This window comes from Quercus lobata, chromosome 4, assembly GCF_001633185.2.
Source record: "Quercus lobata isolate SW786 chromosome 4, ValleyOak3.0 Primary Assembly, whole genome shotgun sequence".
In the NCBI taxonomy this organism is placed as follows: Eukaryota; Viridiplantae; Streptophyta; class Magnoliopsida; order Fagales; family Fagaceae; genus Quercus; species Quercus lobata.
Window position 1 is genome coordinate 18559830 of NC_044907.1, and position 26425 is coordinate 18586254.

At 33.3% G+C, this 26425-nt stretch overlaps 2 protein-coding genes and 1 long non-coding RNA gene across 3 annotated transcripts; all 3 read right to left on the reverse strand.

Annotated features, from left to right (window-relative positions):
- Window positions 1–2763: 2763 nt before the first annotated feature.
- On the reverse strand, window positions 2764–6464 carry LOC115983151 (F-box protein At5g03100-like). The gene is made up of 3 exons (XM_031105776.1): window positions 5238–6464; window positions 4413–4595; window positions 2764–3207 (listed from the first exon to the last, which is right to left on the reverse strand). Exons 1-3 carry the CDS (start codon window positions 6021–6023, stop codon window positions 2893–2895), a joined length of 1284 nt encoding a protein of 427 aa, XP_030961636.1. The 5' UTR covers window positions 6024–6464; the 3' UTR covers window positions 2764–2892.
- A 4372-nt stretch (window positions 6465–10836) lies between these two features.
- On the reverse strand, window positions 10837–14427 carry LOC115983152 (putative F-box/LRR-repeat protein At5g54820). Its single transcript, XM_031105777.1, has 3 exons — window positions 13846–14427; window positions 13040–13219; window positions 10837–11059 (listed from the first exon to the last, which is right to left on the reverse strand). Exons 1-3 carry the CDS (start codon window positions 14053–14055, stop codon window positions 10844–10846), a joined length of 606 nt encoding a protein of 201 aa, XP_030961637.1. The 5' UTR covers window positions 14056–14427; the 3' UTR covers window positions 10837–10843.
- A 960-nt stretch (window positions 14428–15387) lies between these two features.
- LOC115983153 lies at window positions 15388–22921 on the reverse strand. Its single transcript, XR_004089895.1, has 3 exons — window positions 22707–22921; window positions 17142–17321; window positions 15388–15769 (listed from the first exon to the last, which is right to left on the reverse strand). It is a non-coding gene; the product is annotated as an uncharacterized LOC115983153 (long non-coding RNA).
- Between the last annotated feature and the right edge of the window lie 3504 nt (window positions 22922–26425).

Sequence of the window (26425 nt, forward strand, 5' to 3'; positions counted from 1 at the left end):
GTTGAACTAGAAGCATGTGTATATAACTTACTAGTTCAACTCATGAAACTGGAAAAATACTGTTATGTCCTTTAATTATCGATTGACTACAACTTGTATTAAAATCAAGATGCTCAGCAGAAAAATCCCAACTCACAGCAACAACAACCATGCCATAATCTCAAATTTTTAGGGGTCGGCTAAAGCCCAACTCAATAGAGAGTATGGTAATTTTCCAATACTTCTGTAAATCACAAAATTTACCAAAAAAACAAAGAATACTAGATGCTGTGCATTATTCTATATTCAAGCCTAGGAAAGCAATGAGAGACTGCCAACTGTAAAAAGATACAATCTTGATAAATTCATGTCTCTGCAAATGGAAATCAACATTAACAGTCAAGAAAAATATCATGTGTTGTATTCAACAAACGAAACAACGGGGAAAAAAAATTTGATAGAGAGAGTAATCAAGAAAGACCAACCAAGAGACACCTTTTGCCAACAATAAGTTTCTTGACTTGATGCAGACTCTCAAAAAGTTCTCTTACAATGTTTTCACAGCCCTTACAAATATCGTCCCAGTCATCGTCAGTTTCAGTTTCATCCGGTTCGGGTATTTCAAAATCAAGCTTAACCTCAACCGATGTCAACACATCCTTTATCTGAAACTTCTTCATATTATAAAATTTCCCTATAATTTCCAGAGACTCGATCTTTGGAGCAACAATTTCCAATTCCAACTCCACGTCCCATCCCACCTCTCCAATCTCCATAATATGAATCTATCACCAATTTTTTCAAACTCTCGGACACTATATCCAGCCGATAAAAATCATAACATTCATGCAATTCCAAGGATTCAAGTCTAGGACAACCCAATAACACTTTTTTTATCACATCGTCAGGCAAGGATTGTACCCAAAATACAAGCGTTTGAGACGTTTGGTTCCATGATCATCGCTCGATTCTTCTTTCTTCTTCTTCCCCAGGCGAATAAGGGACGCTGTCTTTTCTGGAAGTTGAACCATGAAAAGAAGGTGTGGGACTTTTCTTTAGAATTCTATGTCTTTAAAAGATAATGACTCTTTGTTGATAGGCACAAATTAAAAGAATTTTTTATTTTTATTTTTATTTTTATTTAATGAACAGGCACACGTTAAAAGATTAACTCTTTTATTCTTTGGTTCGTCGCTTTAAGACTAAATATCAATTAAAAGATAATAACTTTTTGTTTCCTAGATCGGCACAAATTAAAAGATAATGACCTTTTGTATTCTCTAGTTCATGGTTTTAAGTCTAAATATCAATTAAAAGATAATAATGACTCTTTTGATTTCTTTGGTTTATAGTTTTAGGGCTTTTCCTCTCCTTTTCCCACTAAACTAATAACCCTTAATGCCATTTCATCTGATGTACACAAGGAATTCTACGCACCGTAAAAGTTGTCCTTTAATTTCAACCTGTCATTACTAGACCTTCCCAACCCCATGGATCATCTTCTTCTCCCTTCGGTTGTCATCTTCTCTGAATTTTTATTGGTTTTTTGAAATAACATATATCCCATAAACGAAAAAGTGATTATAGATTACATACACTCCTATCACATGGAGTAATTTACGGAGATTATAATTACAGCTTATAATATTATTGATGAACCCAATGGGTTAATAGGATAATTACTTTAAAAATTTTGGAAAATGCACTAGGTGGGGATATCAGCTGGTAAATAATAATTAATTTCTCTCAATAAAAAATTAATTGATCTAAGGAAAATGAAAAATGTACTACAAGTTTTACAATATAAATGTACTAAGTGTATGTTTGGCTCAAAATTAAAAAGGTCAGTTTATTTTACTATTCAGTTTATTTTTGCTAATATTCATGAGCCCCGTTACACTTTTTGATACTATTCACGAGTCCCACTGTACTATTCCAACTAACTTTTACTTTTATTTACAATACTTTCAGTAAAAAGTTTTTAGTTTCAGCAAAATAAACAGATTCTAAACAGACCCTAAGAATATACTAAGAATGTGTGAAATGTACTGTCGTGAATCGTACTAAGAATGTGTGAAATGTTTTGTCGTGATTAGTGACACATAGTTGGTAAGCACAACGTAGTAAAAATTGTATTACTTGTAGCTATAGCAACATTCATTAAGCAATAATTCATTAATATACTAGAAAGTTTAACAAAATAAAGAATATAATTAGGGCACAATTTTAGGCTTAAGGGCTAAACTTTAAATGTGCCTTTTTATTTTCAAATATCACTTAAATAATTTTTTTTACATCAATTTAGTTAATTTTTATATATTATAACTTGTTTTATTTAAAATACATTATTCTTACATTTAACATGACTAATTTGCTTGAAAAATGTTAGAGATACTACAAATTTTACCATGAAACTCTTGCAAAATTGGCGCGTCACCAATTTGAAAAATAAAATTGGTTCAAACATTCATTTATTATATGTTAAAGTGCCACCAATTATATACTTGCCACATAATTTTTTTTTTTTTTTTATAGTAAAACACTAAAACTTGTAGCATGTTAAAAGTGTAGCATTTCTAAGACTTATGTAATAAAATTATACTAGTAATTTTAGCATCACTCAATTTTATAGAGTATCAAAGTAAGTGTATCAAACAATGTTATTAAAAGTTTGAAACAGCAAAGTGATAAAAATCAAATGGAAATCTTTATAAGCAACATAACCATTGACATTTACAATGAATATATCCAAAGGAAAGCTTAACATCACTAAGAAAACATAAGTATATGAAATCATAACTTAAAGCAAACTCATAGCAAGATTTGAGTTCATTGAACCAGAATAATCTACATAAATACATAGTATTTATGTGACTTTGATTGTTTAAGAGGATCAAAAAACTTAAAATGATTTTACTGATATGGAAACATAACCACTGCATGAGGAGAGGATCTAGGGAAACTTAACAACATTAGAGCTACTCGTAGAGATTTAAGTAGCATATTAGGCGTTGGATTTCGCATAGGCACAACGTTAGTGATAACCATCTTCTCCAACACCTTTGCATTCGTAAGTAGAAATTGTACCAAGAAAATGAATTCCTTTGTGTGGATTCCTTCAAAATAAAAAAGCTTGATCTTGATAGACTTGAGGCATTGTAACAAAAACTTGAAATAGATCTCCTTTGATTTCCAATGGTTCACTTCATCATATCTACTTACTAGATACTGCAAAATAAAAGTACATTAGCCCATTTTGAAGTTCACTATTAAATTATGATATCTTGTCACATTATAATGGAGTTGACATAAGAGAAGGGAACAAAGCCAAATCAAATTTGGAATTCTTGAATCGGCTTTGGACATCTAGGATTTTAAGAATTTATAATTAGGTTTTGAAAGGAAAAAGGCTAGAAAAAAGGATTATAAGGGTTTCTAATGACAAAATGAGTAGTAAGATTTGGAGATCCAACAAAAGGGAATAACTAAAACTTGGGTTGCTATGAAAAGTAACTCGTGCATAGTATTTAGCCTTTTCATGGGGTAATTGAGGCTATTTTGGTGGATATGTGATTTTGGATTTTAGGGTTTAAAGGGTGATGCATCAATGGGTAAAGATTGGGGCCAATACTCCTATGCACTGGACCGTAAGAATTATGATACGTGTTCACTTTTGGCCACATGTCATAATCTTGACAGGTCCAAGGCACAAGAGGAATGGACCCAACCAAATCCTAATCAATGTATGAATGCTAGGTTTCAAGTTGCTGAAAAAATTTAGAGATAAAGAAGGAACTTCTAAGCATCACACCTCCTATGAAACTCCAAACAAAGCTTCACCAGTTATGGAGAAAATGAAAAAGAAAATAATAATAATAATAATAATGATTCTTGAATAGAAAGCAAACTATCCAATACCTATTCCTAGTCGAACATGGATTTTTACTACGAACCCCAACCCAAATCACTAAACTCAAATAAATCCAAAGTAAGGCTCAGTAGACCATTAGAATAGCCAATGTCCAGCAACTTGAAGCTTAGAGAATTGCCTCTTGACACTTAAAAATAAATTATATAAAATTTAAGTGAAAAAGTCTTCTCGTTGTCTATGCCTGAAATCCGGGATAAAAATTTGGCCACGAATGACTTTTACTCGATACTATTACTGATGTCTTTGTTGTAAAAAGGAAGATGTATTATCAATGAGAAGGTTTTGGGTAAATAGTTCACAAAACAACCACTTCAAAGTTCAAAAAGTCAACAATCAACATTTACTCTCTACGTCTAGAACTCATTGGATCATTTTGACCCCGTAAATAGATAGACCCATTGAACTAAATTTTATTTATATACTATATATTAGTGATAATAATTAACCCTTCATTAAAGTTCCTTGGATATGACATTTGGGAAACTGGTCCAAGAAAACATACCGCCAACGGTTTCATAACGTAGGAGAGTGGGAAGTCAATATTCAATGTCTCCACGTAAGGCGAACTTTGAAGTAGGATTCCAATGCCAGGAAGGCTCCATTTTTCCATGCTTGTTACAATTGTTAAACATTGGCACTTTGACAATGGAGTAGGCAGATGTTTCACTGACATTATAGATACAATCTAGGTCCATCAAAGCAAGATGTAAAACACAATAAGTTAAAGTGAATCCAAGAACAAATAACATGGTCAATTTTAAAATACATCAGCAAAACAAATTATTTAACATGTGTTACAGAACGCTAAGTTACATAAATGTCAATATATACTTTATGCACCAAGACCTTGATTTAGAGCTGACAGATTATCATGATGAAACATTATTTGGCACTAAAACAGGTGCCCTACATCTTATCATGAAACTAAAAGTAGGTGTCTCTAACTCAAAAGTTGTGCCCATGAAATTGGACCAATAATATCAGGTCCTTTAATTGTGGATCGATTACAACTTGGATTGAAATCAAGATGCTCCAGAGAAAAAGCCTAACTCGCAACAACAACAGCCTTAGCCTCCAAGCCCAACTCACAATAGAGAGTATGGTGATTTTTCCTTTTGGTAGTAATCTAAAATATTTAAAGCAAAATCAAATAGTACAATAACTTGCCACTAAAAATGCAATAGATGCTGTGCATTATTTAATTTATATAGCCAAGCAATGACACTACCAACAACAAAAGATACAACCTTAATCTCTGCAAATAGAAATCAACATTAGCAATCAAGAAAAACAAACGAAACAAAGAGAGTTATTAAAGAAAACTAACCATGAGACACCAATTGCCAACAGTGAGTTTCTTGACATGATGCACACTGTCAAGAATGTCTCTCACAATGTCTTGGTACTCCCTATAACCTTCCTCCTCCTCATAATACTTCTTAATATACTCGGCGAGGTAATCATAAGTATGACTCTTCCGCATGTCAAAATCGAGTTTAGCCTCAACTAATGCCGACACATCCTTTATCCGACACTTAATCTTTTCAAAATTCCCCAGAATTTCCAAAGAATGGATCTTTGGAGCCACAATTTCCAATTCCAACTCACGGACATCACCTTCCAACATATCTATCATATAGCTTTCTATCACCAACTTTCTCAAACTCTCGGACACTATATCCAACCGATTAAAATCCCAACAATCATGCAATTCCAAGGATTCAAGTCTAGGACTACCCATTAACACTTCCCTTATCACATCATCGCACAAGGCCGATTGCCCAATACACAAGTGCTTGAGTGAACTCCAATGTAGTAACCCATTAGGGAAAATTATGCAGTAACTAAAATTGAATTTAGAAACAAACTCATTGGCGTAGAGATGCTGAGGTAATTGGTATCCTTCAAGATCGATATCAACAATATGTCGTAAAAATAAATCTAGACTAAGTTGGTTTACTTTGGCAGTTGTGGCGAAACGAACCCAATGATCGAGGCGAGCCTTTCGGCTTGTCGTGTACCTGAATCGAACTGAGAAGCTTGTGAGTTTAGGAGCCCTGTGTAAAAGCAGGGTGTGATCTACGGCACTGATGAAATCGTCCATGCGATCCATCTCTTTGGTGAAATTTTCAAAGCGTTTGTTGTAATATCCATTGGAGTGAGGGTCTTCGAGCACGAAACTGAGAGAGGGAACGGAGGTCCAAAGATAGGCCCATCTTTTGGATAAAACGCCTGTTTTGATAGCTTCTTGGGTGGGCAAGAAGGAGAGGATGGGTGAGGAGGATGGAGTCAGGTAAGGTGCTGATTCGATCTTCACCTTCTTCTAAGATTGGTGCGTGTTTGCGGCTTTTGGTTCGATGATCATCATTTTCTTCTTCATCTTCTTCAGAATTATTAGTGGAATAGTATCGGTCGTAGAAGCTGTGGATAGAAGCAGAGCTTTCTGCCTCCTCCATTCTCAAATCAGAAGTGAATAGTGATGTGAGATTCTTTACCTTCTATTCTTCTTTGTAATAGACAAGCAATTAATTAGGGATGTAGTTTAGGCCTAGCTACAATTGGCCATCTAAGGTCAATTTATTGGGTGTGAAACTTGAATTAGTGCCCGTTTAAAATACGTTTGGTCGGAGGGGGAGGGGAAAAAAGAAAATGGTGGGGTGAAGTGTTTTCTTCTTGGCCCACCAAAATGAGGTAAGGGTGTAATTTAGGCTTTGTTTGGTTACAAATGAGAGAAAAAAAGAGAAAAGAAATGAATGATAGCAAGGAAATGAAAAGAAAAGAAAAGAAAAGAAATCAATTATTTTGTGTATGTTTGGAAACAGGGAGAGAACTCATAAGGGAAAAGGAAAAGAAAAGAATGTATTTCTTTTTCATTTGTTTGGTTTGCAATAAGAAAGGAAAAAAAAGGAAAAAAAAAAAATATATATATATATATATATATTTTTTTTTATGTCCACACAAATGTAAAAGATGCATAAAAATTTTGGACAAATATGTTACTTTATGTCATATTATATTATTTATGTGAGCCCATTTTTTATAACCATTGTCTCCCTTCAAAAATATCCAATTTGGGCGGATTGCAAAAATGTGGACCTAATGGAAATAGTTTTTTCTCTTTTATTTTTTCCATGGTAACCAAATAAAGGAAAAGACTACATTTCTTCTCATTTCTCTTCTCTTTCTCTCTCCTCCAGCCTTTCTAAACACACTGTTACTTGATTGACAAAAATGCCCCCAATTGTTTTGTTTTTTTTTTTTAAGCTTTTGCTTTCCTGTGGCAAAGTTGGCTCTCTCTTTCACTTTTTTTTTTTTCTTCTTCTTCTTCAAGGGCCACGCTGCCTCTTCTTTTTTTCTTTTTCTTTTTCTTTCTTCTTTTTTTTTTGGGGCGGTGGAGGGAGGGGATGGCATGAGTCATGACAGTGATTTGCTTTGTTTTTTTTCTTCTTTTTTTTTTTTTTAACTAGATGCAATTTTTTTTTTCTCTTAACATGACTTTTATTTTTTAATAAATTTGGGTGATTATTTTGTTTTTTTTTGTTTTTGCTTGTTTGTCACTTTTCTCTTTTTTTTTTCTTTTTTTCTTTTTTTTAAGTTTTAACTTGTGGCATCCGCTTCAGCCTCCTGATGATAGCTCTTTATCATCATATTAAAGCACTAATCAGTTTTTGGTGTAAGCGGAAATTGAATCCTAAATCTTTATTTTAATTGGGCATCTTTTTTTAATAAGGGCATATGAGTAAATTTATACAAACTCATTTTTTCCATTCTTCTACTTTTTCACTCTCAACCAAATAAAAATGAGAGAAATTAAAATATTTTATATTCTCCCATTTTTTCATCCTTCTAACATTTTCTATCCTCCTACTTTTCCACTCTTTTAACAAAACGAACCCTTCAAATCTTTCAAATTTGGGCAAATTGCAAATATGTGGGCCCAATGGAAATGATTTCTCCTCTTTTATTTTTTCCAAGGTACCCTAACAGAGAAAAGGACTACATTTCTTCTCATTTTTCTTCTCTTTCTCTCTCCTCCAGCCTTTTCAAACACACTGTTACTTGATTAACAAAAATGCCCCTATTGCTTTTTTTTTTTTTAAGCTTTTGCTTTCCTGGGCAAAGTTGGCTCTTCATTTTTTTTTCTTTTGCTTTCCTGGGACACGCTGCCTCTTTTTCTTTTGCTTTTTTTTTTTTAATATTTTGGGGGGGGGGCGGGGCATGGTCTTGTTGTTGTTGTTGTTGTTGTTTAACAAGACGTGATTTTTTTTTCCTTGACATGATTTTTAATTTTTAATAATTTTGGGTCATTATTATTATTATTTCTTGTTTGTCACTTTTGTGTGTTTTTTTTTTTTTGAGTTTAACATATGGTGTCCGCTCCTGTCTTTTGATGATAACTCTTTATTTTCAGATCAAGACACCAATTGATTTTTGGTATAAGAAGTGATTAAATCCTCATATCTCTGTTTTAATTGGGTATCATTTTTTAACAAATATATATGAGTAAATTTATATAAATTCTTTTTTTCCATCCCTCTAATTTTTCACTTTCAACCAAACAAAAATGAACGAAATTAAAATTTTTTCTATCATTCTACCATTTTCTATCCTCCTACCTTGCTACTTCTCTAACAAAACGGATCTTAGGGCCAAAAAGTACGGTTGCGCAAATTTATGCGTTTGGTGTGCCACTATGATGCCAGAGGGTGAGAGAGGGAAGTGCTGACCTATTTTTGCGCTAAGAAAGATGCTCCAAAGAATATACGTGACTGTGTGATCTGTGAAGCACTTAAGCAACTGAGCTTTTTATTATTTTTAATTTGATAAGCGTAGGAGTTAAGCCATAGGCACTCTATACAAAAACAAAACTACTCCACCCACGCATTAGTGGGTGACAAATGCTTCGTTTTTGGTTTTTTTAAGGCTTTGGTGTGAAATTATTATTATTATTTTTATGAAAATAAATTTCCATTTACATTAAGAATTTTATAGTTTAAAGTGTAAAATTAAAGATTAGAAAATTTTAATCTAAAAAATAAGAATTTATTAAGGTAGAACCATAATAACTGAGACATAAACTATTATAACAATAATTTTTTTTTATTATTACGGAGAGACCATAATATGAAATAACTTCCTTATAAATATATTATCCTTTTTGGTAATTTATTTCTCAAATCACAATTTTAATAAATACTAACCAAATACTCATTTTTTTCCAAAAAAAAAAAAATTAACATATTTTATCAAACAATCTACTTTTTCAAAAATTTCAATTTTAAAACCATCATTTTTTTTCTTTCAAAAAGTTCAATTTCAAAAAGCTAAACCAAACTCACCCTAGACAACCAACTAACCAAGTCACCTTCTTTTTCTTCTTCTTCTTCATCATCATCATCATAATAATTATTGGGGTTTGTATCATGAACTTGAGTACCATGGAAAACTCAATTTCCACAAAATCGAGTTTTAAAAAAGTGATAGATTGCTAAATATTTTGTAAAAAATAGTAGATCCATATATATTTTTTCAAATAGTGGTATATGGCCATTTTGGCTTTTTTTTGAGTGAGGGGTGTAACTAAAAACTTAGTGCATAATAAAAGAGATTAATTAATCAATAATCTATGTAATGACAAGAAAGTATAACAAAATATAATTTTAAAAAAATAAATTTAGTTAAATATGAAATTTAATAATTATGATAATTATTAATATGTATTTTTTATGATTGTGTTTTGTTATATATGCAAAAACTTTTCTTTCTATCTTTTGAAGATTTGGGAAGAAGTTTATCAAAAACAAAAAAACAAAAAAAAATTATGGGAAGATTCTACTGGAATGTTGAAATATATTATATAATTTAAACTTAACTAAAATAATATATTAAAATAAGGACACGTAAAATTGTGAGGCATCAAAAAAGCTTATGTTTCAAATTTCATGATGTTAATTAAAAATCAAACGTGTTTAGTGTTAAATAGAATATAGATAAGTCTAAATATAACATATTTCACAAATAGTTAAAATATATATATATATATATATATAGCTTATGGTTAGATAATATATACCCCTAAAGTTTTGATAGCTATTCTCTAATGTAGTTAAAAAAAAATCTATTAATTCTAAACCAATTAAATTCTACCTATTTCTAATATATGGCCAAACTTTGTAACTAAACTAATCAACATTGTCTGATATTTCCAATAAAAACATGGAGGATTCATATCCCCCACCCCAAATATTAATGTAACAAAATTTCCAATCTACCATTGTAAAAGGGTGGAAATGTGACTAAAAGAGAGGAAAAGAAAGGGTTTTTTGGTTTCTTTTTGGGGGCTATTATGATTTATATAAATCTTATGAATAATTTGAGTAGTATTATTACAAAATTTACTGCATATAAGCCTTACAAACTTATATCTCAACTTGAAAATGCAAATATATATATTACAAAAAGTTGTTTATTATGTTGTTAATGTGATACTAATTACTTTTACTTTCATGTTATTTCGGGTCAATCTATACATTTTTGTAGCAAAAAAGAACCATAAGATATTGGGAATATCTAACAATGGCATTGAAAGTTTGAAACAGCAAAATGATTAAAATCAAATCAAACACTTTGTAAGCAACAAAACCATTGACATTAAACATGAATATATCCTAAAGCAAGTTTAACATCACAATGAAAACTTAAGTACATGAAATCTGAAGCTAAAGCAAATCATTGCAATATTCAAGTTCATTGAACCAAACCAATATACATAATTACAATGTATTTATGAGAATTTGATCATTTAAGAGGATTGAACAACTTAAAATGATTTTACTCATAAGGGAACATAATCATTGTATTGTGAGAAGATCTAGGGAAGCTTAGCAACTTTTGAGCCACTTGTAGAAATTGATCACGTCGCATATTACAAGTTCAATTTTGCATAAACCTTGGTTTAGTGATAACCATCTTCTCTTGTACCTTTGCATTCTTAAGTAGAAATTGTACCACTGAAATGAATACTTCCTTTGTGTGTAAAACATTTCCAAAACCAAAGATCTTGACAATCTTAAGGTGTTGTAGCAAAGACTTGAAATATATCTCCTTTGATTTCCAATGCTTCACTTCATCATAACATCTGTCTAGAAACTGCAAAATAAAAGTACATTAGCCCATTTTGAAGTTCACTTTTAAGTTATGATATCTTGTCATGTTATAATGGAGTTGATGCAGGAGAAAGGAACAAAGCCCAATCAAATTTGGAATTCCTGAGTCAACTTTGGACATCTTGGATTTTAAGGATTTAGGATTAGGTTTTGAAAGGAAAAAGGCTGGAAAATAGTAAGAAAACAAGGATGATAGGTGTAAGGGCAGGTTTTGGCTCCTAAGCCCAAATGATGAATGGGTTAAGGCCCAAAGAGCCCCCACACAATTAATTTGTAGAGAGTGGGCTTAAAGCTAGGCCTCAATGAATCAAGCAACGCGCACAATGGATCAAAGATATTAAGGCAGTAAAGAAAGACAAGTTTAAAGCAAGGAAATCCTTCCTTGGCGAAGTCCGAGAAGAATGATTCTTGAATTTAGTTCTTTTGGACTTGGATACAATTTCAACTCTTGTTGCTATAGTGTGTTCTCTACAGATTTTTCAATCCCCTCTCCCTGGAGGGTCTCTTACGTTATATAGCTCCCTTTAGATGATCTTGGCCCCCATTTGTTCATCGTTCAGGCAACTACTAGAGTGTTTGTCCCATCAGACACTTTCCCAAGCCCTTTATAAGTTGAGACAGCCAAGACAACACTATTCAGGGGTTTTCTCCACATAAATGCAGTCACGAGGTTTAGTGGGATGCATTAAATGTGGTGGCAGTCACCATCCCGTCAGTCATGTCAGGGCTAACCCCCTTCCTGAAGCTCTCTCTATAACATGACCTCTCCTGGTAACGTGCCACTGATGTGGCCTTATTGTCCGAGCATGTGACCTCCTCAGCGCAATGGTGGCCTCCTCGGCCATGAGTATGACACGTGGTGCAAATACCTTTTTAAATTCTTGTACTCACAATAGGGTTTTTAGTAAAAAAAGGAATAGTAGGATTTGGAGATTCAACAAAGGGGAATAACTCGTGTATAGTATTTAGCCTTTTCATGGGGTATTTGGGGCTAATTAGATAGATAGGTGATTTTGAATGTTGGGGTTTAAATGGTGACAAATCAATGGGCGAAGATTGGGTCTAGTGCTAGTCATTTGTTTAGGAGTTTCTTCGTTTTCTTTAAATTTCTTTTAGCAACTTTCACCCAAAAAATATCAGCAACTTGATGAACTTTTACTACGAAGCCTAAACTAAATCACTATAATATAAAACCAAAGTAAAACTTATTGGACACTTGAATGAATAATAAACCTGGGGTTTGATTCCCGCCTACACTAAAAAATGATTGATGTTTTGGTCTGATGATAAAGAGCATAATCATCAGAAGCAAATGCCATAAGTTGAAACAATATAATTAAATAAAAGAATAGCCAATGCCAGACACTAGAAATTTATAGAATTCCACTTACACTTAAAACTAAATAAAATTAAAATTAAAGTGAAATTGTCTTCTTGTTGCCAGGGTAGAAATTCTAGATAGTAACTTTGGCAATAAATGACCTCGTATTCAAACAAATAGATTTCCACTTTTTATTTCCGATAGAACATAAAGAGTAAAGGCTTATATTATTAACGTCTTCAATGTGTATGCGTGTGTATATATAATTATATATATATATATATATATATATATATATTTTAAAAAAAGATGTATTGTCAATGAGAAGCTTGAGTAAAGGGGCCAAGCTCCTCAAGGGAATCATTTTGAGTTTTGACCCAATAAATAGACATAATAACTACAGCAATGATAAAGCCTTAGTCCCAAAGTTAACTTTGAGTCGGCCATGGATCCTCAACAAGATAAGTTAGGATGGTACACATGTATTATTTTCCTCAATTTTATTCTATACAAAATCATGGTCTTTATTACTTCCTTAATAGTCATGTTAAAGTAAATAATATATATAAATTGATTAGTATTAATTCTTCATTAAAGTTCCCTCAATATAACATTTGGGAAATTGGACCAAGAAAAACATACATCTAACGCAAAGTAGTCGGGGGATACAATGTCTATAACCAATGTCTCCACGTGAGGCAAATTTTGAAGCAGGCTTGCAATGCCAGCAAGATCCCAGCTGTCCATGCTTGTTTTCATCGTTAGACATTTGCACTTTAACAATGGAGAAGGCAATTGTTTGATTGACATTATAGATAGAACCTATATCCACCAAAGCAAAAGACACAACAAAATAAGTTAAACTGAACATTAGAATAAATGACACGACTAATTGTGAGAGGTGTTACGTCTACAATATTTTCACAACACAGGTTGTTACAGGTTTTAATTTGAATCTACAATTAAAATTATTTTGTCGCCCACTAGTAACAGCAAGTAACAACTTGTCACATAAAATTTGTTGTGAAAATGTTGTGGACATAACATTTCTCATTGTAATTTACATCACCCTAAAACAATTGAGCTTACATGATTTACGGAACACTAACTTACATAAATGTCAATATACCATATACGCAGACAATGAAATAAAAGAGGCCTTTTTGGAACCTGGATTTAGAGTTGACAAACTATCATTATTTGGCACTAAAGCAAGTTCCCCTACACCTCACCAGGAAGCTAAATACAGGTGTATATAACTCAATAGTTCAACTCATGAAAATGCAACAATACTATTATGCCCTTTAATTATTGACTGACTACAACTTCCGTTAAAATCAAGATGATCAGCTGAAAAAGCCCAACTCACAACAACTAGAAGCAAGCCATAATCTCAATTTTTCAGAAATTGGCAATACTCAGAAATTGGCAGTTGTGGCGAAACGAACCCAAAGATTGATGCGAAGCTTTAGGTATGGCTTGAACTTGAATTCGACGGAGAAATTTGTGAGTTTAGGAGCTCTGTATCGATGCAGTGTCAAATCCACAGCATGGCGAAAACGGCAGAGCTTACTTTGGAGTTTCCAAAGAAAGTATTTGTGAAACGAAGATAGGGTACGGAGGTCCAAAGATATGTCCATCTTTTGGATAAAACGCATGTTTTGATAGCTTCTTTAGTGTGCAAAGACGAGAGAATAGTGAGGAGGATGCAGTCAGGTAAGTGCTGATTCGATCTTCACCTTCTTCTAAGATTGGTGCGTGTTTGCGGCTTTTGGTTCGATGATCATGGCTCGGTTCACCTTCTTCATCAGAATTATTGGTGGGATAGTATCGGTCAGAATCATACCGGTCTTTGAAGTTGTCGATAGAACCAGAGCTTTCTTCCTCCATTCTCAGTCAGCAAATAGGAAATAGAATAGTGATGTGAGCTTCTTTTACCTTCTGTTCTTCTTTTATAATAGACAAGCAAGCTTGGGTTAACCCACTATGGTTAGTTATTTTGAGCTACGGTTGCACCTTCTAAGCTCAATTTATCGAGTGTCCAAAACTTAAATTAGAAAATAATACAGTAATTACTAATTAATTTATCTGAATATATGAAATGAGAAATTTTAAATGTGTAGCCAAACTATTTTACTACATTTTTAAATTTAAATATATATTGCCTTTTATATATGCAAAACTACCCATTCTGTCATCTTAAAATCTGGCAAGATTCTAATGGAATGTTGAAATATAGAATATAATTTAAACTTAACTAAATATAATACATTAAACTAAGGACATGTAAAATTGTAAGGCATCAAAAGTTTATGTGCCAAATTTCATGATGTTAATCTCTAAAGTCAAAATATCTTTGGTTATATAGGTTATAGATAAGTCTAAAGACAACAAATTTCACAAAAAGGTAAAAGGGTAGCTTAAGGATATATTTTCATTATGAATAATATCCCCCCTAAAGTTCTAAACCTAAACAAATGAATAGATTTTATTCTTTTATTAAAGGATTATAATAGTTATTATTTAACTCAACTAGTTAGCATTGCTTGCTATTTCTAATGGAAACATATAGGGTTCATATTAAAATTAATATAAATCTTATGAATAATATTGGGAGTATTATTACAAATTTTACAATATTTAAGCCTTACAATCTAATATCTCAACTTGTAAATACAAAACAATAAATAAATAAATTGTTTATTATGTTGTTGATGTGATACCAATTACATTTATTATCATGTCAATTTATATGTATTTTGTAATGAAAAGGAACAATAAGAAATTGGATGTATCTAACAAAGTTATTGAAAGTTTAGTTTGAAACGGCAAAGTGATTAAAATTTAATCAAAAACTTTAAAGCAACATAACCATTGATATTAACCATGAATATATCCAAATGCAATCTTTACATCACAAAGAAAACTTACAGAGACAAGAAATTGGAAGCTAAAGCAAACTCATAGCAAAATTTTAGTTCATTGACTAATCTACAGAACAACAATGTATTTAGGAGAATTTGATCATTTAAGATTATCAAACAACTTAAAATGATTTTACAAATATGGAAGCATAACCACTGCATGAGGAAAGGATCTAGGGAAGCTTAATAACTTTTGCGCCACTTGTAGAAATTCATGTAACATATTACGCATTTGATTTTGCATAACTTGTGGTTTAGTGATAACCATCTTCTCCAGTACCTTTGCATTCTTAAGTAGAAATTGTACTGCTAAAATGAATACATCATTTGGGTGGAAAATTTCTCCAAAACCAAAGATCTTGACAGTCTTGAGGCGTTGTAGCAAAGACTTGAAATAGATCTCCTCTGATTTCCAATGGTTCACAGCATTATAACTTCTAACTAGAAACTGCAAAACAAAAGTACATTAACTTGTTTTGAAGTTCACTATTAAATTATGATATCTAGTCAATTTTTTTTTGATAAGTTCATGTCAAGTTATAATGTAGTTGACGTAGGAGAAGAGAACAAAGCCAAATCAGATTTGGAATTTCTAAATCAACTTTGGACATCTAAGATTTGAAGGATTTAAGATTAGGTTTTGGAAGGAAAAATACTAGAAAATAGAATGAAATAGGGATTATAGGTTTTCTAATGAGAAAGGGAATAGTAGGATTTGGAGATCCAACAAAGGGGAATAACTGAAACTTGGGTTGCTGTTCCAGGACTATGAAGCGTAACTCATGCACAATATTTAGCCTTTTCATCGTTAGATGATTTTGGACTTTGGGGTTTAAAGGGTGATATATCAATGGGCAAAGATTTAGTCCAATGCACTATCAGGATTATGCTATATGTTCACTTTTGACCACATGTCATGATCTTGATGGGTCCAATGCATAGAAGCAATGGACCCAAGCCATGTCCTAATCAATGTATGAATGCCAGGTTTCAAGTTGCTGAAAAAATAAATTCAAAGATAAAGAAGAAACTCCTACACAAATGACCAATACCTATTGCCAGTGGAACATGATGAGCTTTCATTGTCCATATAGTAGAAATTTACAGAATTGCCCCTAACACTTAAAACTATATAAAATTAAAATTAAAGTGAAATTGGCTTCTTGTTGCTGGGGGCCAAAAATTCTAGATAATAACTTTGGTACTTCGCCTAACTTGCCTAGGTTTGAGTCCCGCTGCCAGTAGTCCTTTGTTGGTGGGCATCCACAAGGATCCCTACCCGGGGCAGGTGCAGCTTAGCTCCCCCACCCCCCTCTTTTTCAACAAAAAAAAAAAAAAAACCTTTGGCAATAAATGACCTCTTATTCAGATAAACAGATTTCCAAAACTCTATTTTTGAATAAACAGATTTCCAAAACTCTATTTTTGATGCCTATTTTGTAATTTAAAAAAAAAAAAGAAAAAGAAAAAAAAAAGATATGTCATCAATGAGAAGGCTGAGTAGGGGGCCAAGCTACTGGAGGAAATGATTTTGATCCAATACATAGACAGATTTAACTACTACTACAACAACAAAGTGTTAGTTCCAAAGTTTTTGGGATCAACCATGGATCCTAAATAAGATTAGCTAGGATCAGTTTCATTTTTATTCTATCCAAAATCATGACCTTTATTACTTCCTTAATCGACATAATAAACTAAATAACATTATATATATATATATATATATATATATATATAATATTATTATTATTAATTCTTCATTAAAGTTCCTTTGATATGAGTATGACATTCGGGAAATTGGATCAAGAAAAACATACCTCTAAACCCTATGCGATTGGAGGATATGATGTCTATAACCAATGTCTCCACATAAGGTGAACTTTGAAGCAGGCTTGCAATTCCAGGAGGATCCATCTATCCATGCTTGTTTTCATCGTTAGACATTCGCACTTTAACGATGGAGAATGCAGATGTTTCACTGACATTATAGATAGAAGCTAGGTCCATCAAAGCAAAAGGCAGAACACAATAAGGAAAATTGAAAATTAGAATAAATGACATGAATTGTAATATACATCGCCAGAGAACAACTTAACTGACATGTTTACAGAACACTAATTAACATAAATATCAATATATCCTATTTGCAAACAATGAAATAAAAGAGGCATTTTAGGAATCTTGATTTAGAGTTTGACAAATTATCATGACGAATCATTATTTAACACTAAAACCACTGCTCTAGACCTCATCATGAAATTGAAAGCAGGTGTATATAACTTATCAGTTCAACTCACGAAATTGGACCAATACTGTTATGTCCTCAATTTGTATTAAAATCAAGATGCTCAGCAGAAAAATCCCAAATCACAACAACAATTAAACCATAATCTCAAATTTTTAGGGGTCGGCTAAGCCCAACTCACAATAGAGAGTATGGTAATTTTCCAATACTCTTGTAAATCAAAGAGTACTAGCTTTTTACCCAAAAAAAGAAAAAAAGAAAAAAAGAGGAGTACTAGCAAAGCAATGAGAGACTACCAACTGTAAAAACATATATTCTTGATACATTCATGTCTCTGCAAATGGAAATCGACATTAGCAATCAAGAAAAACATGAAGTGAAACAACAAAAAAACATGATAAAGGGAGTAATCAAGAAAAACTGACCAAGAGAAACCATTTGCCAACAACAAGTTTCTTGACTTTATGCAGACTCTCAAAAAGTTCCCTGGCAATGTTCTCATAGGCCTCAAAAAGATCCTCCTCATCTTCAAAGTCAAAGTCAATCGGTATTTCTAAATCGACCTTAACCTCAATCTTTGGAGCAACAATTTCCAATTCCAACAGGTCATCCCACTCCGGCTCTCTGTAATAAGAATCTGTCACCAATTTTTACAAACTCTCGGACACTATATCCAGCCTATAAAAATCAGAACAATCATGCAATTCCAAGCATTCAAGTCTAGGACTACCCATTAGCACTTTATTTATCAAATCGTCGGGCAAGAATGTGCACCCAAAATACAAGCGCTTGAGTGAACTCCAACCTATTAACCCTTAGGCTTAATTTTGCAGTAACGAAAATCCAATTCAGAAACGAACTCATTGGCGTAGAGATGCTGAGGCAATTTGTATCTACAAGATGATAAACGTAAACTAAGTTGGTCTACCTTGGCAGTTGTGGCAAAACGAACCCAAAGATCGACGCAAGGCTTTAGCTCTGGCTCGTACTCAAATAGGACAGAGAAATTTTTGAGTTTGGGAGCCCAGTGTAGGAGCAGGGTATCATCCACAACAGTGGAGAAAACAGCCGCATTTTCAAAGGAAGTATCTGTGAAACTGAGAGAAGGCACGGATGTCCAAAGATAGGCCCATCATTTGGATAAAAACGCCTGTTTCGATAACGTGTTTAGTGGGCAAAGAGGAGAGAATAGTGAGGAGGATCGAGTCAGGTAAGGCACTGATTCGATCTTCTACGATTGGTGCATGTTTGAGGTGTTTGGTTCCTTGATCATCACTTGATTCTTCTTTCTTCTTCTTCTTCCCTAGGCAAATAAGGGACGCTGTATTCTCTGGAAATTGAACCATTGCTTCTTTTGGTTCTTACTTCTTGCCTTCTAATCTTTAACTTAAAATGCACAAGGTGTGGGACTTTTCTTTGGAAATCTCTAGCATTGAAAGATAACTAGCCTATAGCCAGTGCAATGCACTGGTTACTTTTTTTTTCTTCTAAAATCAATTTCACACCATCCTCATGATCATCATCAAATCAACATTGTAATTCAAGATAACTAATGAAATAACTAATCATTGCCTTTTTTCCCCCTAAAAGGGAAAACATATATTGTATTGCAAATGATATTGAACAATTACATCAATGATAGGTTATTGTTGGACAAAAAATGGAGCTTTTGCATCCTCTTGTGGTGGTTGCCAGCGCACTGTAGCTTGGTGTTCTGCCCTATTCTACTGCGCACTGTAGCTCGGTGTTCTACACCATTCTACTTGAAAACAATGAAAATCAATAATTAATTCAATTTCTCAATGAATTTGTTTGACTGCCAAATGTATATTTAGCTATATATAATAAAACCTTGAACTAAAACTGAACAGCACAAAATTTACATTTCAAAAAGGTAGATTTCTGAATCCAAAATCTTCTCAACTACCTTACCACCTACAAATCATTTCACCACTCCCTCCCAAATTATGAAGCATTTAAAACTTCTCCTAGAGTCCTAATATTCATAGTTAGGAATCCTAAATAGAAAAACATATGCAAAATTGGGCCTAACACAACTATTTAGCCTACTTATCTGAGACATTCATCCAATTTTGATAATCCCCAAAACAGGTTATTAAAAAACTAAATACCAAACCCACAAATTTTCATATTTTTTCTACCCTTCTCACCATACACTCATGATTCACAGCACAGGCTTCAGAACATTCACCGTTTCATGTCAAAAAGCAATATTTATCCAACATCTTTATTTTTAAGGCAAATAATAAGAATTCTTATATAATTTTTTTATTCTATTTCACCAATTAATTTTCCAGATTTGTAGCAAATCTATTTGTTCGGTGAATTATTACTAAAACTAATTATAAATCAATCTTAAAAAACAAAATCTTTATGGACTTCAAACAAATATCACAAAATATTTTCCTATTCCTCAACAAATACCCTCAATTTCATTAGCCAATCAGCCATGAAAAGAAAATTATATAAACACAAAATCAACTAAAATATTAACAAAAATAATTAGTTTTTAAAAGGAAAACAAAAGATCAAATTCAAATGAAGCATTTACAATGTTTTCTTTAATTATCAAATATGACCACCCTCATTCTCTAACATTATAACATCTTTGGAACATGATCTAGATTAAAAGAAATTATATATATACATGTGTTTGTAGCAACAATAAACAACAAAAGACAAAACAAAAGGCAAAGTTTGACTCGAAGCAGTTTTGGCATTATCCATAATTTTTCCCTTATCGGAGATGGGACAATCCGATTTGTGAAAGACACATCAAAGAGTACATTTGATAAGTAATTTTGGAATCTGCATCAAAGTGAACAGTGAAAATGAGAAATAATAGAGGCTCAGATGATGCATGTGATATTTTAAAACTCGGAATTCAAAGTACAATGGATGAAAAATGAAATACTTAAACTGTGAAAGTATGGCCATTAGATAAACTCAAATAGACAGTTATCATGTAGTTCAATCCATTGATATCTCTTATGACCATGTTAACATTATAGAGCACTACTACCATTGCCGTGAAACCTTTCCATTTCTAAGCCCAAGAGAATGCGTCAATTCATTTTTTTAAAACACATTAAAACAAAAATGTACAATCTGCAAACTTCCCCGATTATGTCGAATTTAAAGGCTGTCTCGAAGAGAATAATCAATCTCAATTCAAATTTTTTTCAAACACATTAAAAGTTAAAACACATATATGTACAATTTGCAAAATTCCAGATTTTAGTTTAGTGTTAACATGTTCAGGTTTAAATATTTGTCTAATTTCAACTTATTTGAAGGCTGAATCAGCTCCAATGAAAAATGTTGTTTATGACAAATTGTTGGTCATTATAAATATTAAACATACAAATATTAAGAACTAATATATTACAATAATCATAACGTGCTCTTATATTTTGTTTAATAACTATTACTCCAGAAAAGAATTAGTAAATACTGTAGAATAAATACATCTTCAAGCTTTATCCAATGCCAATATAGAATAATGCTTGAGACCCAACAATTAAACTGCAAGAGATTGAAGGTGAGACCAAAATTAGACTATATTAAATGGATTAAGTTACCTAAGTTGCAAACTCTAATTGACTTTGCCATAAACAGCCATCAAGTAGGGTATTCCAGTACCAAACGGAAAAATTCATAAATCATTAATTAAAATACTACTCATTGATACAAATTTATTCGGATACAATACCAGAGAGAACCAGAGGTGAGGGTGAGATGCTCTGAGTTGGGGATTAAAAGTTGGAGTAGAAGTAGTTGTATGAAGAGAGATTAAATTTGAATGACAAATAGTTATTCTAGAAGAATTAATATTAAACAAATATACATCTTCAAGCATAGATAAATTGATTTTGAAACATAAAAGGAACAGAGCTGCAGATATAAAGGGAAGGAACCAAATTGATTGAAATAAAGAGAGCAAGCATAATTAATTGGGGGAAAAATGAAATCAACTGACTCATACCTATTCTCGGAATTTAGCATCTTATTTTTATAGGACCTAGATTAAGGAATAAGGCCCAATTTACTTTTTTATTCCCAACTGACTTGTAATGCTTATATCTTTGTCTAGAATAATCCCCTGGTCCATTTTGATGTTCAAAGTATCCGAAAGAGACTACGTTTTAACCCAGAAACCATAGATAAATAAACATGAACAAATTTAACCCAAATAACCAAAACAAAACCACTTATAACTCAAAATTCAAATACCATAATGACAACCAAATATAACCTAATGACCCAAACAAATATGAAAGCCTGATCAAAATATCAAACTGAAAAGCAAAGAGAAAAACTTAATTTGAAGACCAAAATCAAAACCAATCCAAACAAAAAATCAAAACCTAATCATATTTAATAAACGAAATTAAATGCGAAGATAAAATGGGGTCTACCAAGTACTCCAACCAACCAGATTATGAACAAAAAAAAAAAAGTACTCCAACCAACCAAAAATTAATAAGAACTCTCTAGGTGTCTCATATAAAAAAGAGAAGAAGAATTTAAATCTCTTTTAGGGGAAAAAAAACTGATCAAGCACCCAAAAAAAAAAAAAACCCTTGAGACGTATTAAGAGGTACAAAATATTTTCTATTCTTCCCAAATAGCATTTGAATAACCAGAAATTGGATTTTATGAAATATTCCAGAATATGTAAAAAAAAAATTCAAAACTTACATTCAATAATAGTACTATTTCATTCATATACCAAAACAACAATACCCAGCAAATTTTATTTCTTTTTTTGGGATTATACCTGTTGAGGAATAAGTCATGGGCAACTTTCCTCAAAGAAAAAAAAAAATCATGGGCAACCTAGTAAGCAAGCATTCTGTTTCTTTGCAGTGAAAAACCAAAACTTTTTTTCAAAATCTATAAAAAATAACAAAGGCTTATAGAATTTAATAAGCTTATTGTACATTAAATCGAAAAAGACAAATTTTGAGAGAAACCTTTAAAATCATATCAAAACCTAATGTAACCCAAATACCTAAATATATTCAACCAAATTACTTTGTACATAAATATAAATCATTCCAACCAAATTACCCATCATATTTCATCCCGAAATCTTAAAGAAAAAAAAAATTACCAGTGGCGTTGATGGCACTTATATCTCTCCCCTCAATCTCAATTCATTCATGCGTGCACGTTATGGACTGTATCTCTGCGTGCTTGCAAGAAAATTGATTGTGTGACCGGCGGTAGATATTTATCTTTTGGAGCCTCACAAACTGTCTTTCTATATATCAATATCTCAAGCCTTTTGATATTGTATTCCAACCAAAAATTATTGTATTTTATATTGAGAAACCGCTGACTGGTGTTTTAACATTACAAAAAACAGTATAATTATTAGCTTTTTTTAATGGTAAACGTGGCAGATTTTAAATTGGGCTTTTTTTCTCACGTGCCGACACAACCTTAATTGCAGAAAAAAGGCTTTTACTTTCTCAATAAAAACTCAAAAATTAACACCAAAGGGTGGGTGCATCCACATATGAAAATTTTTGTGAATTATAAAAATCAACTACTGTACATGAAACATTTTATGCTAGAGATCACAAACTAAATATACAAATTGGCTTGAAATTGAAATTAGCAATTATACAACCCTCACTATTACAAACTAAAATCTCTCCAAAATTAACAAAATGTCATCACTGAGCTGGTCTGAATAGTAAAACCTCACAAACAAAAATAAATCAAATTGATTAGAAAGTATAGTGAACAAAAAATTGAGGAGAATTCCAACCTTCTATAGGGCTGCTAGAAATAGGGTAAAAAAAAAATTAAGGCAATTCCTAATTTCCAACACTTTATGTTAGAGACCACAAACTAAATATACAAAACTAACTTGAAATTGAAATTAACATCTCTCCCTCTCGTGGAGCTCTCCCTCTCGTACTAGTGCGAGTACTTCCTCCCTTGGCTGTGTGCGAAGGGTAATTGTCCAGTGGTAAACAAGGCAGAATGGAGGATGCTGTGTGTGAAAGGCTCGATAAGATGAAGTTGACTACTGAAGAGGAAGAAACTATAGCCATCTTAGATGATGGAAGATTGGAAGCTATTGAAAATTGCACTTTGAGTTTGATTGGAAAATTCCTCACATGTAAGTCGTTTAACAAAGTAGCAGCAAAGAATACGATTAGGCACGCGTGGGGATTGAATGAATCAATGCAGATTCTTGAAGTAGGGTCGAATCTCTTCCAATTCAAATTTCAATCAGAGTTTGATTTAGATAGGATCTTGAGAGGAGGCCCTTGGTCCTTTGATAATCAACTACTATTACTTCAGAGGTGGAAAAAGGGTATGACCGTGGGAAATATTCGATTGGAGTTGGCATCTCTCTGGGTTCAAATATGGGATGCACCATTTGATATGGTTTCCCCTCAAGTAGCAAGGGAAGTGGGAAGTCATCTGGGTAAGGTTGAGGAGGAGGAATGGAAGAAACGGAAAGATGATATCAGTATGTTTATGAGAGTCTGGATAGCCCTACCAATTTCAAAACCTATTCGAAGGGGAGGGTTTATTGCTGGATCGGATGGTGTTAAAATGTGGGTATCTTTTAAGTATGACAGATTGCCCATCTTTTGTCACTACTGTGGAATTTTAGGTCATGATTTGAGGCACTGTGTAGCCCATTATGCAATGGAGAAAAAGGGAGACCGAATTGAATATCAATATGGTGATTTTCTCAGGGCTGTGGGTGGTTATCCAAGAGCATTATCTTCTAAAGTCTCAGGTCAAATGGCAGGTACGAAGGAGGAAATGGGTTTTGCAGCAAAGAAGAGATCGAAACACGGAGTGCAGGAGGTTCCGATGAGTACAACGGCGACGGTGGCAAGCTTGGGTGACGTTGGAAACCCTAGCATTGTTGAAAACCCTAGAATCGTGGTTAACACTGAGGTCGTGATTCTTGGAACGGTTGCTGAAATCACGCTCAGTAATAATGAGCATAATTACTCCCATGCAAACGTGAAGGGCACAAACTTAGCTGATGAGGAAACGGGTAAGGAAAATAAGGAGCATGGACAAGTCAGCATGGATTTAAATGGAAAGGATGAGAATGTGGCAGCTAATTCCAAATCCATTGAGAACGATTTGATGAATGTTGTGATACAAACTCAAGGGCAAGGGCTGGACATGTCTATCTTAAGTCCGAGTATGAGTGGGCCAAATAATTTTAAACCCAAAGGTACTTGGACTCGCGTGAAAAGAATGGACTTTGGTTTGGGAGGCTTTAGCAAGGCTATTATGCTACCTGGATTGGGAAAGAGAGAGTCACATGAACCATATGAAAGGCAGGCTGATGAGCAGAACTATAAGAAAGGAAAATTGAATAGTGATGATGAAAGTAATGATCATGGATCGGCAGGGGTTGAGAGCCACCCTTGCTGGGAGCAATGAGGTTGTTAAGTTGGAACTGCTAAGGGCTTGGGAACCCTTGGATAGGTCGAAGCCTTCGCAAGATTTTGAGGGAGCAAGTTCCCACGATATGTTTCTTAATGGAGACTAGACTTGATAAGGAAGGTTTTGAAAATCTGTATGGAAACTTACCGTTTTAGAATAAGATTATAGTTAAACATCCTGATTCTGGGGGAGGATTGGCCTTTTTGTGGAAGAATGATGTGGGTTTGGAGGTTATTAATTTCACAACTAACCATGTATTAGCTAAAGTAACTAAAGAGGATGGCTTTGTCTAGTATCTGACGGGATTTTATGGGTGGCCAAATGCATAGCAAAAGGAAAATTCATGGAGATTGTTAAAATATTTACAAACATTTGTAGTGGGTCCATGGGTGGTGATTGGAGATTTTAATGCGTATTTACATGCATCTGAGAAGATAAGTGCAAGACAGCCACAATATTCATAGATTGAAGCATTTAGGGAGGCCTTGAGCTCTTGTCAACTGCATGACCTTGGATTTAAGGGCTTACCCTACACTTGGAGTAATAAGAGGCCTAGGGAAGCTAATACTAAGATTCGGCTTGATAGGGGGGTTGCTAATAAAGAATGGACTGATAGATTTCAGATGAGAAGAGTTGTGCACTTGTCATCTCATGCATCGAATCACCTTCCACTTTTATTGCATATTCAATCCTTTTCACAACCAAGGCAGCACCGTGGGAGAAGTTTCAGGTTTAAGGAGTCATGGTTGCTTCGGGTTGAATGTGCAAATGTTATTCAGGAGGCATGGGGGAATGTAGGTGTGGATAGGGATGGGTTGGCTGTTGTGCAGGAAAAAATAAAGGCTTGTGGAGAGGACCTTATGGCCTGGGGTTCATCAATAACTGACCCCGATACGGTGGCTATTAAGGAAACTCAGAAGTAACTGGACAGGTTGAATGAGGCAGAACTTACTGAAGCTTCCAAAGCTGAATTTTTGAGTTTGAGCAAAAAGAAGGATGAACTTCTGCAAAAGCAAGAAATATACTGGGCCCAATGGTCTAGAATAAATTTGTTGAAACATGGTGATAGGAATACAAAATTTTTTCATGCCAAAGCTTCACAAAGAAGAAGGAAAAATTATATAAGAGGCATCCGGAATTCATAAGGGCAGTGGGTGGAGAATTTGGAGGAGGTGGTTCAGGTAGCCTTAGATTACTTTGATAACCTTTTTCAGGCAGGTGTGGGAGATCAGATGGAGGAGTGTTTGGATGCAACAGATACTAGGGTGACCAAGGACGTGTAGGAATTTTTGTCCACTCAATTTACTACTGAAGAAGTGCAGGTGGCCCTGTCTCAGATGGGACCAACAAAAGCGCCAAGACCTGATGGTATGAATGCCCTTTTTTATCAAAAAATCT

Bases quoted from the DNA above. Each gene is read 5' to 3' on its own strand.
- LOC115983152 (XM_031105777.1), bottom strand. From the start codon at position 14,055: ATGCGTTTTATCCAAAAGATGGACATATCTTTGGACCTCCGTACCCTA. The intron at 13,220-13,845 runs GTTCGTTTCGCC...TGGTGGATATAG, and splicing joins AGCTTCGCATCAATCTTTGG to GTTCTATCTATAATGTCAAT. The intron at 11,060-13,039 runs GTATGTTTTTCT...TTTATTTTGCAG, and splicing joins CCGACTACTTTGCGTTAGAT to TTTCTAGACAGATGTTATGA.
- LOC115983151 (XM_031105776.1), bottom strand. From the start codon at position 6,023: ATGGATCGCATGGACGATTTCATCAGTGCCGTAGATCACACCCTGCTT. The intron at 4,596-5,237 runs GTTAGTTTTCTT...TGATGGACCTAG, and splicing joins TTGGCAATTGGTGTCTCATG to ATTGTATCTATAATGTCAGT. The intron at 3,208-4,412 runs GTATGTTTTCTT...TTTATTTTGCAG, and splicing joins ACGTTATGAAACCGTTGGCG to TATCTAGTAAGTAGATATGA.